The 14898-nt window shown below is 39.0% G+C and overlaps 1 protein-coding gene and 2 long non-coding RNA genes across 5 annotated transcripts; 2 read left to right on the plus strand and 1 right to left on the minus strand.

Moving 5' to 3' along the window:
* The first annotated feature begins 414 nt into the window (after positions 1-414).
* LOC106417935 lies at positions 415-2885 on the plus strand. The gene is made up of 4 exons (XR_007328690.1): positions 415-2154; positions 2402-2456; positions 2567-2652; positions 2783-2885. It is a non-coding gene; the product is annotated as an uncharacterized LOC106417935 (long non-coding RNA).
* Positions 2886-3015: 130 nt separating this feature from the next.
* Positions 3016-4295, minus strand: LOC106417936. The gene is made up of 3 exons (XR_001283541.3): positions 3850-4295; positions 3701-3760; positions 3016-3113 (listed from the first exon to the last, which is right to left on the minus strand). It is a non-coding gene; the product is annotated as an uncharacterized LOC106417936 (long non-coding RNA).
* Positions 4296-5710: 1415 nt separating this feature from the next.
* LOC106417598 lies at positions 5711-7008 on the plus strand. Of its 3 annotated transcripts, none has more exons than XR_007328688.1 (4): positions 5711-6039; positions 6183-6257; positions 6382-6594; positions 6692-7008. XR_007328688.1 is itself a non-coding variant. In XM_048768609.1 (3 exons), the coding sequence occupies exons 1-3, from the start codon at positions 5773-5775 to the stop codon at positions 6499-6501; spliced, it is 462 nt and encodes a 153-aa protein (XP_048624566.1). In that variant the 5' UTR covers positions 5729-5772; the 3' UTR covers positions 6502-7008. The 3 variants fall into 3 exon arrangements, 1 of the variants encoding a protein (XP_048624566.1); XR_007328689.1 differs by having other exon boundaries at positions 5729-6039; positions 6686-7008; XM_048768609.1 differs by having other exon boundaries at positions 5729-6039; positions 6382-7008.
* The last annotated feature ends 7890 nt before the right edge of the window (positions 7009-14898 follow it).

Consider the following 14898-nt stretch of genomic DNA (forward strand, 5'->3'; position numbering starts at 1 on the left):
TCGATCCGGATCCGATCCGAAAATCCGGATATCCGGAGGGGCAGAATCCGGATCCGGATAGTAAAATGTTGGATCCGTCAAAGCCGGATCCGGATCCGGATATCTTAATTTTTAAGTCCGGATATCCGGATCCGTAAGTTTTATTAATAAATATTTCAAAAATAGTAATATCTATATATAAAATTAATTTTATTTAATATATTTTCATTTTTATAATAATATATATAAATTTTATGTAAATTTTGTAATATTGTACATAGAAATAATTAAAGATGTTATATATATATATATATATTTTAAATTATTGTTAATATTTTATATATATATATTAATATTATTTTTTATTTATTTTAAGGATCCAAATCCGGATCCGGATATCCGCCGGATATTACAATTTTTAGGAGGATATCCGACACCCGGATATCCGAGAACCCCGGATCCGGATAAGGATAGTAAAATTATGGATCCGCCCGGATAAGGATCCGGATCCGGATACCTTAAAATTGCCCGGATATCCGATCCGTCCCAGGCCTATGTACTGATGATATTGTTGGATTAAGCTCGAAGATTACTTGAGTTAGAAGTTTATCTTAATCCTACCGAGTTATGGAATTGGGAATATATTTAGGATTTATCTAATATATGTTATCTATTAGGATTAGGAGAAATAAATCTCTATATAAGTAGATGATGATTGCATAACTTGTGAGTTCTAGAGATTGTGAGTGCTTAAGGTTTTGAGTTATTTTCCTTAAGAGAGATTAATAAAAAGAGTTATTTTTTATTGTGATTCATATTCAATCTTCAAAATTTTATATTTGGTATCAGAGCCTTCCATAAGAGATGGGGGATATCGTCGCAGTTACAGACAAACCGAACGGAGGAGGCAAGTCTTCTATACAATGTCCTATGCTTACATCAACCAATTATACAGTATGGGCAATGCGTATAAAGATTGCTCTCAAAGTTCATAAGGTATGGGAAGCCATCGAAGGAGACCTAACTGAAGGAGACAAGAATGATATGGCCATCGCACTTCTATTCCGATCAATACCAGAAGTTCTTATCCTACAGGTTGGGGAGCTCAACACGGCAAAGAAAGTCTGGGAAGCTATAAAAACGAGACATGTGGGAGCCGGGATAGTCAAGGAAGCGAGATTGCACACGTTGATGAATGATTTTGACCGATTGAAGATGAAGGACGATGAAACGATCGACGACTTTGGAGGAAAATTGTCGGAGATCTCGCCAAAATCAGCAGCACTGGGAGTAAGCATCGAGGAACCAAAACTTGTAAAGAAGTTTTAAAACAGTCTTCCCTGGAGAAAGTATATTCACATCGTGGCATCTCTTGAGCAAGTTTTAGACCTAAATACTACGAGTTTCGAAGACATTATAGGTCGTCTTAAAGCCTATGAAGAACGTATTGCTGATGAAGAAGCTGAACCTCAGGAAGATCAAACCAAACTGATGCATGTCAACAATGATTCTCAAGCAAACCAGTCGAATCGAGGCTACAACGATTATCGCAACAGAGGTCAGGGAGGCGAGCATCATGGTACAGAGGTCAGGGAGGCGAGCATCATGGTACAGAGGAAGAGGCCGTGGTCGGAATAACGGAGGCAGAGATACATCGAGAGTCATGTGCTATAAGTGTGATAAACTTGGTCATTACGCATCAGATTGTCCGGATCACTTGCTTAAACTACAAGAAACGCAAGAAAACAGTAGTGACACGCAAGATGTGGACGAGCTGATGATACATGAGATTGTATATCTTAATGAAGATGGAATCGTGCCAAGCAAGTATGATGCCAACACCAGCGGAGAAAACATGTGGTATTTGGATAATGGAATCCAAGCACGACTGCTTCAAGCGCATAAGCAGAACAAGGAAGGAATGTGTTACATCAACAGCCGCAAAGCCATGGATCCAATATCCTCCGCTCCTTACCCAGATTCTTCTTCTATTCTCGTTTCTATCACATCCTTTCGGGAGCAATCGAGTTTTGTACGATTTGGTGAAGGCTGGAGCTTGTTTACAGAAGATCCAGAATTCATCAAGAACATCTCCTGTTCGTCTTTAAGTTTCAGATGACACAGAATTCTTCAAGAACAGCTTGATAGTTTCCAAGTCTTCGGGCATTGATCATGGTTTGTTCTCTCATCTTCCATATCTCAATTATATAATTTAATCCTTTTCCAAGTCTTAGAAACACAAGAGTCTCTGTCTATGCTCTGTTCTTGGCTAAAGTTTATATTTTTTCCTTGTTCTTGGCTAAAGTTCGGCTGTTGGAATAAAAAATTACCTCCTTTGTTTGATAGATTAAAGTTTCGATTTTTATCTATATTAAAGGTGAATTTTGTTTGATAAGTTTTTGTCCATAATTTTTGTCTATAGTTGGAAGAATCGAAAAAGAACACAGTTGTTGTATCCACTAACTACACATCTCCAGGTATGACTTTTCTTACCATCTTTAGTTCTTTACTAATAATCTTGGAACCCATTTCGTTAAGGATGCATCAGGTTTAAAAATGGAAGCGAGCACAGTTTATATTTCTTTAGTGCCAGGAAGGGCTACTGCAAGTGCAAGCTCAAGTTCGTGTAGTCAGTCAGAGAATAGCTGTTGTGGCACCTCTTCTAGCAATAAGGTAATACATTTTTTTTGTTTTATTTTCTTCTTCTGTTGCAGAACGACATTGCGGGATTCTTAAAAGTTTAATCTTTCAAGTTAAAAGTCCTTACTTGTGTGTTCTAAAAGATGTGTGTGTATATATCCAGGGAGACGAGGAGGATGTAAACGTCGATTTGACTGAACAGAAGAAAGCCAATGACGTTGATTCCATCTGAATCTGATGTTGTGTTCTTTGTCATGACTGGTTTTGTAACGGCCTTGGCCCGATGAACCTTATCAAATGCTTTACCCCAAACCTTTTCGTTCAAAAACTCTTATTAAAACTCAAATTGTCTTACATAAAACCAAACTCAACAAAACTGAAATGTCGAATAAAGACTTAAGAAGGAATGGTTGAAAGAAAGGAGTCATAAATGAAAGACTCGAGAAAACACTTGCACCATACGGACATCTACTCCCGCTCCCTCTCGGCCCTACCTGTAAAAAGAGGGGTGAGTACATAATACTCAGTGAGGGTAGGTTCTAGGAACTCACGAGCTCAACTCAGGAAGAGCAAACAATCACAAGTCATGAGCTAATAAGATCTATTACACAGAAACCCATACTACCCGACATGAACTAAAGACCCTACAATGCACATCCTTTTCATCTTTTCGTCCTTTTCATCAGTGGGTAGCCCCAACTAGGCTTCTACCCCATATTCTTGTGGATTGGCCACATCTCCTATGGGCGCTTCCATATTCTTGTGGATTGGCCACATCTCCTATGGATACCTAGCGTGGACTACTACCCCACATACTTTCCTTAGACTCTCTATATGATCCCTTATTCATACTTATTCTTACATCTTTCATTTATCATTCACAACACGTCTCAACACCTTATCATCATATTCTTGACCACCCTAACATGCCTACGTTCTTATCACTTCAACACGTACTATCGTCTAGACAAGATCAATCACATATCACATCACACATACACACAATATCTAGAACTGATTAACAAAGGACTAAGTCCCATTGGTTACTCAACATGAGGCAAGTTCACAGCCAAGTCCTCACCTTAGCTTTTTGCAGAAGTAGATCTGGATCTAGGTTTGGGGAACAGTCACTTCTCGAGATCTGATTTGAGAATCGGATTCACACAAGAGAGAGATGGGTTTAGAATCTGTCATTTTCCAATGACTTAGAGCTAGAGATATTAGTTTTACCTTTAGGGTTCAGATCTCAGCTGCTTGCACGAAACTGAATCAAGGAGGCGGCGGCTAGGAGCTCGGTTGCGGCGGCTAGGGCTTCGCGGGCGGCTGGCGGCTGGCTTCGCCGGAGATGGAGCAGCGGCGGCTTGAGGCGGAGGCGGCGGCGGGGTTCTGCTCAGGCAGGGCTTCGCTTGCTGTCTCTCTTGTGGCTGAACCCTAGGGAAACTTCTCCTTTTATAAGCGATGGGAGGGGTTATGTCTAGGGTTTCTTCTCCTTGAGCCTCCTGCACTTGAGTTTCCTTTTGGGCCGGGCCCGGGATGTTACAGGTTTTCTTTGTTTAGGTTGTTGATGTTTTCATCACACTCTGAGTGGAAAGTTATGTACTTCACTCAAGAGTTAAGACTAGTCCTGTTTTTGGTTCTCAAAGATGAGCATGAGAAGAACTATCTACTACACTAACATCGACAATAAGGTGATTCTCTAAGATTTTGTTTCCTTCAAATACACCTGTTTGTTCCTGTGCTATATCTGCTCTCACAGACATGTAAAGATGTTTGTCTTAAACTCAAGTCTTTTGTTTTCTCATGTGTAATGCTTGGAAGCTTGATGATGCTTCTGTTGTCTTTTTCTTTGAGATGAACAAAAGAATATGCTTTTAAAATTTAATGTATATTCTGAGAGGTCAACCAGATGCAGGGTTTTTCCTTTTCCACAATCAGAAAATATGAATCTTGACGACAAAGGAGGCAAGGCGTGGTCGTGCGGTGGAGATGCGACATCGTGGTGCGGAGGTTTTCATGGGTGAGCCGGTATTGTTTCCTGTATTGTGAATATCCAACAGGTGTTGCCAGTACGAATATCATTCTCCATGATGATGAGTTCCTGAAGTACTTAAAAGACCATCAAGAGAACTTTAGGTTCGAGAGAATGTAGCTTATATATACGTATGTGAGAGCTGAGACTTGAAGCATTCTTAGCTTATTTGCTTTTTCCACTTTTAATGTTTGATTTGATGATTGAATCGATGTGGTTTGAGTTTTCAAATATGTTTATGGTAAGTGTTTTTCTTGAAAAAAAATCTTGAAAAATTCTTAGACAAAAAATTATTGATCAATCAAATATGTAATGACACGATATATCAAGAAAACTACATGAGCTTCCATTCGATGACGTAAACCCTGCAAAAGACTATTTCAAACCCTAAATCTTAATTCCAAACCTTATATCATACTTCGAACCCTAAACTTTGAATACAAAATTTAAATTTCAAACTTAATTCTTAATCAAAACTCAAAATTTAATCATTTTAAAAATCTAATTTTAAATTTAAATTCTAAAACTCAAACATTAAATCTTAAATCTACACTCTATATCTGATACCCTATACCCCAAACTTAAATTCCACATAAAAAATCATAATTTATAATCTTTACAAACTTATAATAGAAACTTTAATTTAAACTACGAGTATATTCTAAAACTCAAATCATATACTTAATCTTAAATATTAACCCTAATCCCCTAAACCACATATCTCATTTTAGCATATATCATTAAAACATTAAATTTTAACTTTTAAATAAATTATAATTCCGTAAAAAAATTTATATTTCAAATACAAAATTTATATTTCAAATTTTAAATTATGATATCAAAGTATTTAAAGCTAAGATAATTTTTATAATAGTTCAAGATAAATAAAAAGACAATATGTATTGTTTTGTTTTGAACCATTGATTGATTTTGATCAAAGGCACAAAATCACTCTTGTGTTTATCCTCACCCTTTCTTGCTATTGGTTTACTTGTTTTCATGACAAGTATCACCATCTGCACCATTAGATGATATTGAATCTAACGCTTGAGATTAACTGTATTTTTTCTGTTTTAATTATTGTTTCTGAGATCTACGATTTAGATAAGCAAGAGAGAGAAGAGATGGAGTTCGTAGATGGTAGAGAAACGAGAAGACGCGACAAAGGAGAAGACGCGATGTCAACACCACCACCACTGCCATCGTTCGTTACTATCACCACCATCGCCATCTCTCCCATCCCCAATCGCTCGTCACCACCACCATGGCTTCTAAGATCCGTCTTCACCGGAGTCGCCACCACCTCCGTCACGCTCGTCACTTCTTTCTTTCTCTCGGAGAGAGTAAACCTGCTGAGTTTCTCGCCGACGTCTTGGTGGTCACAGAGAGAGGTAGGGTTCTGCAGTTGTATTGTACTATGTATTGCTTGAGTTCTTGATTTGAGGGATTATAAGACATAGCTACTTGTGAGAACGTTGATGGCTCTATATTTTTGAATGGTGTTGTTGATTTCAATACAAATTTTTTTTTCCAGATTGTGGAGAAGATGATTGAAATGATCGACTCTGGTTTTGATTGTGGGAATGTGATATGTGCCAGATATGACAAGGTGAACTCTCCTTCTTCATTCTAAAATTCAGTGTAGGATGCATCATACTTATCTAAGCTATGAACTCTTTTGACCTTTGGGTGTTTCTTTATCTAAGCTAATTTACTTTGAACACCTTCTTCAGACCTTGTTTCTAGGAAAGCAACGCCAGCAAGTGTGGACCTCCTCTATGACATCTCAGATGATGTATGAGAACAGAGGCTTAAGTCGGAGATGGCAGAGAAATCTAGCGGTGGTGGTGTAGGCCTAATGGAAGAAAGTATGCTGCTCTCTCTAGTGCTTTGGGTACTTTACCTTGGGAAAAGCCTCAATCTTCTGAATTTGAGCAATTGGCTAGGTACATGGTTTACTTTCTCCTTGTTTGCTATTGAATTTTCAGAGTATTGACTCATGAATGTTGGTGTGTTGGGTTTAAATTAATCTTACATGGAAAGTGAATACGCGGCATGGACACTTGCCAATGGCTATGCACTTAATCCCGTCACTATCTCTGTCCATCGGCTTAAATCTCATCCAAACAAGAAGAAGAAGAAGAGAAGAAAGATACAAGAAGAAGGAGATGACGGAACTGCGATGGGAAGGAGACTGCAGCTTAGAGCTTTAAGTTTTGGTTTATTAGGCTTGGTTCAATTTTTTTTTGGTTTATTTAGGTTTGGTTAATTAGGTTTTGGTTTAATTTTTTGGTTAATGTATAAACTGATTTTATTTGTAAACAAAATTTAATTAATAAATAAAATTTAATTTTTAATTATTGTTTTTAATCATTTAAATATTTTTTTAGTTTTTATAATATGATTAATTGTTTTTATTACAAAAATTCGAAATAAATATTACATTTTTTTTTTACAACAAAAGGCGAAAAGCACTAAGTAGATTCCTGATCCAAGAGCCACTTCGGGGGAATCGAGTCAACATAAACCATAGCAGAAGGCTGATTTCTAGCACCTCGTGATACCTTGTCCGCCATTGTGTTTTGTGCCCTCGGAATATGCTGAATATTAAAGGGATGAAAAATTCCTTACATCGCAGAAACTCTTCCATATGTGTAGTGAACACCGGCCATTCTGTTGGTGTAGACACCATCTTCACCTGTTGAGAGCAGTCAGTTGCAAACACCACCTATGCGATTTGTAGGGTCTTCATGCACTCCATCGCCCATATCAAAGCTTCACATTCAGCATGTAAAGGTGATAGACTTTTGCGAATAGACATGGCACCCATCATAGTATCAGTTGATCCACCTTTTTTATAAACCCATCCTTGCCCTGTGCAAGAGTCTTGTTCCCTCCATGCTCCATCTATATAACATCTGTTTGTATCATATGCAATATGGTTTTCCACAAGACACTTTCTATTTCCGCAGTCTGGAGGAGATCTAGAGGATCCCTTATCTGATTTTTATAAATTTTTGCATTCCGATTTTTCCAAACATACCAGAGAATCCATGGAAAATAACTCAAATCTGGTTCTTTTGGTATCCGCCAAAAAAGATAGTCCATGTTTGTAAAAAGAGATGAGGTCGGAAAAATCCCTGGACATGACGGGACATTAAATAGCACCCAAATTTGAAGTGCTAATGGACATTCAAAAAACACATGATTAATAGATTTTTACTCAGCCCCACACAATTGACATTGCTTATCACATTTAATTCTTCGTGAGTGAAGATTCCTATACACTGGTAAGCAACCGGAAATTATTTGCCAAACAAAAAATGTTTCAATTTTGGTGAACACTGCAGCTTCCAAGATTGCGCCAATAATGGTTTAGTGTCCGGTCCCATATCAATATGCTGACCACCCATATCAGGACATAATTTCGCAGTCCGATAGCCTGATTTAACCGTATATCTACCATGATCCGTAAAGTGCCAGCCATATGAATCTGGCTTAGGGTTACGACTAATGTCTAAACTCAGTATAGTACTCACATCGTCCTGATGAACATATGCATTGAGTAAATCCAGGTTCCAAGAAAGATCAACTGGATTGATGAAATCCTCCACCTTAAGTAATGGATTCAAGAATTGATTAGAAAATTTTGGGGTTGCTGACCTCGGGCGAGGAGCGGGGATCCAAGGATCATTCCAGACTGAAATGCTTGAACATGTTCCCACTCTTTTGATTAGCCCTTTATTAACCAGAGATCTAGCGGATGTAATACTCCTCCATCCATATGAGGGAGAATATGATCTGATAGGATCCAAAGGATCTGAATTTCGATAATATCTTCCTTTGAAAATTCTTGCAAAAAGCGAATTAGGTTTATCAATTAATCTCCATAGCTGCTTCGCTGATAAGGCCATATTAAAATTCTGAATATCTCGAAAACCGATGCCCCCTTCAGTTTTATCCTTACACATCTTGTTCCACGAAAACCAATGCATACTTTTTGTGTTACCGCTGCTACCCCACCAAAAATGAGCAACTGTACTCGTAAGTTTCTTAGTCACCGTTTTTGGTAAACGAAAACAAGACATTACATGAGTTGGCATGGGAGATGCTACTGATTTAATTAATACTTCCTTACCACCCCCACCCCCCTTTGTAATATATCGGAGAGTCCAATTATTAACCTTATTATTAACCCTTTCATTAAGAAAACCAAAAATCTGTGTTTTAGAACCACCAAGTATGTTCTCATGCCACCTAGTGTAGTAATGCCTAAAACCTGTTGTACCTCTAAACGCGCTGACTCTGGAACCTCGTGTCCAAACTGTATGGACGATTTCAAAAAATTAATCTGCTGCCCCGATGCACGTTCATAATCTTTCAAAATTTGTAGAATGACCTCACATTCTTGCCTATTGGCTTTGCAGAAAAAAGACTATCCTCAGCAAATAATAAATGTGAAATTGACGGACTTCCGCGCGCAATTTTAAGACCCGTTAGTAGCTTTTCCTCTTCTTTCTTCCTAATATTTGCTATTAATGCTTCAGTGCACAAGATAAATAAATAAGGCGACAAAGGATCACCCTGTCGCAAACCTCTATTTGGTATAATATGTCCTTTAGGTTGACCATTAATTAAGACTTTGTATTGTACCGGAGAAATGCAAGACATTATCCGAGAGACCCATCGTTGTGCAAAACCCAACTTTACTAAAATAGCCTCAATAAAGGGTCATTCAACTCTGTCATACGCCTTACTCATATCCGTCTTTATAGCCAAAAATTTCTCTTTACATGAGTTATTCGTCCGTAATCCATGAAACATCTCTTGTGAAATTAAAATGTTATCTGAAATCAACCTCCCAGAAACAAAAGCGGATTGTGTTTCTGAGATCAGGTGTGGTAATAACCTTTTCAGCCGTTGACACAACACCTTTGAAATAATTTTATATCCCACATTACATAAACTGATGGGTCGCAGTTCCGTCATTCTACTTGGCCTCACTGTCTTTGGGATAAGGCAAATATTAGTCATATTTATTCTTTCATCCAAAGATCATGTCCTGAAAAACTCACTAACCATATCGATAATATCTTTTTTAATAATCGACCATAATTGTTGGAAGAACAGAGCCATCATTCCATCTGGTCGCGGAGCCTTCTCCGGGTGCATCATAAATAAAGCTGATCTCACTTCCTCTTCTGATGCCCAAGAAGTTAGACTTCTATTTTGATCATCTGTGATCAATGTTGGTACCTCATTTAAAAATTCTTCATAGCCTGCTGGTGATGTTGTTGAAAACAAATCGTTAAAATAGTCAACCGCAACCCATTCTATCTCTTCTTCCGATGTAACCCAGTCACCACCACTATTATGTAACCCCACGATTTTATTCTGTATTCGTCTCTGTTTAGTAAGCGCATGGTAAAATTTAGTATTACGATCCCCTTTGGCATGCCAAGTCGTTCTACTCTTCTGTTCCCAAAAAAGTTCTTCATCCCTATAAGCCTCTTTTAATTTCGTGGATACCTCTAGCACCTCTTCATACGTTTTAGTATTATCACCCTGAATTTCTTCCAAAGCCTTATGAATTGAATTTATCTTTTCCTTACCATATGGAGGGTTATTTTTTCTCCAAACCGATCGTGTCTACAATTAACAATCTTATCTACAACACCTGAATTATCCCGTGGATTTTCCGTAGACCAACCTTGTGAAATGGAGTCCATAAGCCCTTCCATACCGATCCATCGCTTATCAAAACGGAATTGTTTCCGAGTCATGATTAATTTCTCATCTAAACTTGTAACAATGGGCCTATGATCCGAGCCTATCATTCCTAAATATTCCACAAAAGAGGACGAGAATAGATTATGCCATTCTACATTCCCTAAAGCCTGATCTAACCTACAGCGAACTGTTTGTCGTTGTCTCTTCCCACTCCATGACATAGTATTTCCCAAAGACGGAAATTCTAATAGACCACAATTTTCAATCATATTATTAAACTGAACAAAGGTGGACGCATGGCGAAGCGCTCCCCCTTCCTTCTCATGGTTACCAGTTATTTCATTGAGATCCCCAATAATAAACCATGGTTCCACTCTACTTATACCGGTTCGTGTAAGGCGTTCCCAAACATAATCACGAAGACCTTGGACCGGATCCCCATATACAAAAGAAAAAAAAAATCTTTTATAGCTTGTTTCAATATCTATAATTCGATTGCTCGAATAGAGTATTGAAACCGGTGACTCATGGCTATAGTAAAGGGCCAGTCCTCCGCTTCTCCCAATAGGATCCACTGTATGGAGATATTTATACCCAAAATGAAATTGAAAATTCTGAACAAAATTAAAACATTGTTTTGTTTCCGATAAAAAAAGAAACGCCGGTCTATGTTTGTGCCATATTTCTCTCAAGTAACTAATCGTATACTTGCTTCCCATTCCTCGACAATTCCAACTTAAAATTTTCATATCAATTACTTATTATTTTTTTTTTAGAGCTTTCTCTACGACCTCAGTACGATAATTGAAACTCATACAAAGTATCGCTGTAAATCCAATCTGGAAAATGTAATCCTTGTGAACCCTCCCCCTCCATAATATCAGACCGCCTTTTATAACAAAGTCCCACATATATACCCCTTCTCGCTTTTGGTTAAACATTGAATTGCCATTATACTGGGGACTACAAGAAAATACAACAACAATTGTGTTATAACAATCACCTCTTCCGAACCTACGTAACAAAGAAAAGGCTGTGCAACCGATTACATCAACAGTCTGCATTGTCCATTCATGAGTCCCACAACATAATACAGACCGATTGCCAACTCCACCGGTTCCCCATACCATGAGAATAGTGAAGCTAATGGCCTCACCTAAGCAATAGCAAGAAATTATCTTATGTTCATAACTGGTGAACACTCCCCACAAGATCAATACGGTTTCACCAATATCTGGAACATATTTTACCTCATTCTGAGCTACTATACACAACCTGGAAAATAAACTGACCGCAAAAATAAAGATCTTTACCATGTTCATACGATGTACAATTTTTAGAGTAACCAAAACACAGCCAGCACCAGTCCCAGCCACAAAATTCCAAAAGATCGAGAAAACCTCTCCTCCCATATATTTCCTTACGCCACTTTGCATATAAAATAAATGTCTCTGAACACATGTTTCCACTACTAGAATCCATCAAAACACACACATCAACATGATCAAAAATGCAAAACCGATCCAAAATACAGGTTATGTTCCTAATCAGATCCAAAATACAAGTTCTATTCCTCCAAAAAAGATGCTTGTCACAGCAATAAACTTTCCAATCCTTTATCCATTCCTCAATCCATTTCCACAAAGTATAAAGATATCTACTAGGAGGAAGAGAAACTAAAATCAAAGTATTCTGATATCCTAGTGACCTCATTACCAAACCAATAACATACTCTTCCATATAAACCTTCATCATCCAAACAGGACCAATATAAGATAAACTAGAACCAACTCTTTTATTCCAACTCTCTGACATCATCAGAGACAACTTAAACAGAGGAAACAAAATAGGAAAAAACAGAGACTTTATGTCCAAAGCCCTACACTTATTCAAGGTTGACACATGATCAGTCCAAGTGCCCCACAACAAAGGGCGCGATGGAGGAAGATGATGTTGGTCCTTCTGATAAGCCGGATAAAGGAGGGAAAGCTTTAAGCTATAAGGGGGCAGTGGAGTCCCAAAATTTGGAGACTAACTCTGGTGGGGATATTAGGAGACATAACCAACAGTTGTCTGGAAAGCAGGATGTCAAAGGAAAAGGCATTGCGTATGAGGGAGGAAGACAAGCTGGTGGTGCTAAATTGGGTCCAGGGAGAAGACATAGGGATCAAGGGAGATTGATGACAAGGTGTGTCAGACAGGCTGGATATCTTCCACCTCAAGAGCTAAGGGATAGCTACGTTAGGGCCACGGGTGGTATCAATGGCTTGCGAAATCAAGAGTTGGAGGTCATCTGGATCCCCAACAGAAACTGATGCTAGAGGCTTTCAAGAGCGGTGAAAGTGGGGAGACGTCAGAGTCAAAGGCTCGCAAGGCTTTATTGTTTGAGAATGAGATTGTTGAGGAGAGCCTTCGGGTTATGTCAGGGGAGGATCATGTAGCAATAATCCATCTACAGGGAGATATTCAGGAGATACCGGCATTAACTAAGGTGGTTTCTATTGAAGGGTCAAAAGAAATGGAGGAAGAGATCGCAAGGAAGCGTTCAAGTGTGGAGAATGATGGGAAACAGACTTTGGATATAGGAATCAAGGAAGATGAGGTGATCGGGGAGATGGTAGCAGGCTTGGATGGGGAAGATGGAAACTTGGAGTATGAAATGATGGAGGATGGTGAGGAGGAGGCAGGGTTAGATCAAAAAGTCTCTGCTGAAACAAACTCCATGGAGATTGAGGAGGCTTTCCCGATTGATGAAAGTGTGGACTTAGCTGAAGAGAAGGAGCATCAGATCCCAAAGAAGAAAAGGAGCATCAGATCCCAAAGAAGAAAAATGGTAAGATCACTGCTGCTGCGATGGGAGGGAACACAAAGAAGAGACTGGTCCAGATCTTTGTCTCTCCGAGGAAGAAGGCAATGGCAAAGCAAGTCAGTAAGGCGGGGGACAAGGGTCCAGGTCCAACAAAGAAGGCTTTGGTCAAGCCGAAACCAGACCATGATTAATTACCTGGCTCATGTCTTATTTCCCTTAAATATTACATTTTATAAAATAAAATCAATTCATTATTATAAATATTAACAATTGCATAGAAATTAATGCTATTGTTGTTTATTTAACTATATCATACGACAGATCCGCTATCAAAAGTGTCGGACCTATTATAACGGGCGCTGTCAGAGCGTTTTAGGGAGCGCTATTATATCGAATTCATAGCGTTTTTCGTCCGCTATTACTACCCATATTTCCTGTAGTGAAAGAAGACTTGTGCTTGCACTCGACGACGATAGGAGATTCAATTATATGGCATGCAAGACTGGGACACGTAAACTTTGAAACAATAAAAGCTATGATCTCACGCGAGCTTGTTGTGGGAATTCCACAGATTACAATTGAAAAGAGGTATGTGGTTCATGTTTGCTTGGGAAGCAAGCAAGGCAAGCTTTTCCCAAAGAAACATCATACCGCACAAGTAAGATATTGGAGCTCGTACATGGCGACCTATGTGGGCCAATAATGCCTAGTACTGCTGGAGGAAACAGATATATCTTCGTCCTCATAGACGATCACTCCAGGTACATGTGGTCCGTGCTTCTCAAGAAGAAGAGCGAGGCGTTCACTAAGTTCAAGAGATTCAAGGAGATGGTGGAGCGAGATTCAAACGAACGGATACAAACTCTTAGAACCGACAGAGGAGGAGAACTCGTCTCACACGAGTTCAACAGATACTACAAAGAATCAGGAATCAAAAGACTACTATCAGCCCCGTATACTCCGCAGCAAAACGGAGTTGTCGAGAGACGCAACCGAACGTTGATGGAGATGACGCGAAGCATGTTGAAAGACAAGAGGATTCCAAATTTCTTGTGGGGAGAGGCAACAATACATGCTACGTATCTCTTGAATCGAATAGCTACGAGATCACTCAAGGATGTAACTCCGTACGACGCTTTTCGAGGCAAGAAACCTAACATAGGTCATCTTTGTATATTCGGCTGCATTGGCTATGCAAAGGTAGTATCCCCACACTTGAAGAAACTTGATGACAGGTCACGCATACTAGTGCATCTAGGTACGGAGCCTGGGTCAAAAGCGTACCGTATGCTTGATCTGGAGACTCGCAAAGTTGTAGTGAGTCGAGACGTGGTCTTCGATGAATCTAAAGGCTAGAACTGGAATCAAAAGCTCGATGAATCGTGTAAGGAAGGAGACTTCACGATCACACTTGGAGAGTTTGGAAATCATGGCATACAAGTTGATGAAGTTCACGAGCACAAGGTAGAAGATGATGAAAGAAAAGATACAACTAAAGAGATTATTGAAGTAGAAAGAGAAGAAGAGCTAGAAGAAGAGCTAGAAGAAGAAGAAGAAGTAGAAACAGAAGAAGAGACTGCTCCGGCCTTGAGAAGATCGCAACGAGAGGTAACAAAACCGAAGTACCTTGACGATTACATATTACTTATCGAAGAAGAAGAAGAAGGAGAGCGGCTGCTTACGTTGATAAACTGCGAGCCTCAGACTTATG

This window comes from Brassica napus, chromosome C9 (assembly GCF_020379485.1).
Source record: "Brassica napus cultivar Da-Ae chromosome C9, Da-Ae, whole genome shotgun sequence".
NCBI lineage: Eukaryota > Viridiplantae > Streptophyta > Magnoliopsida > Brassicales > Brassicaceae > Brassica > Brassica napus.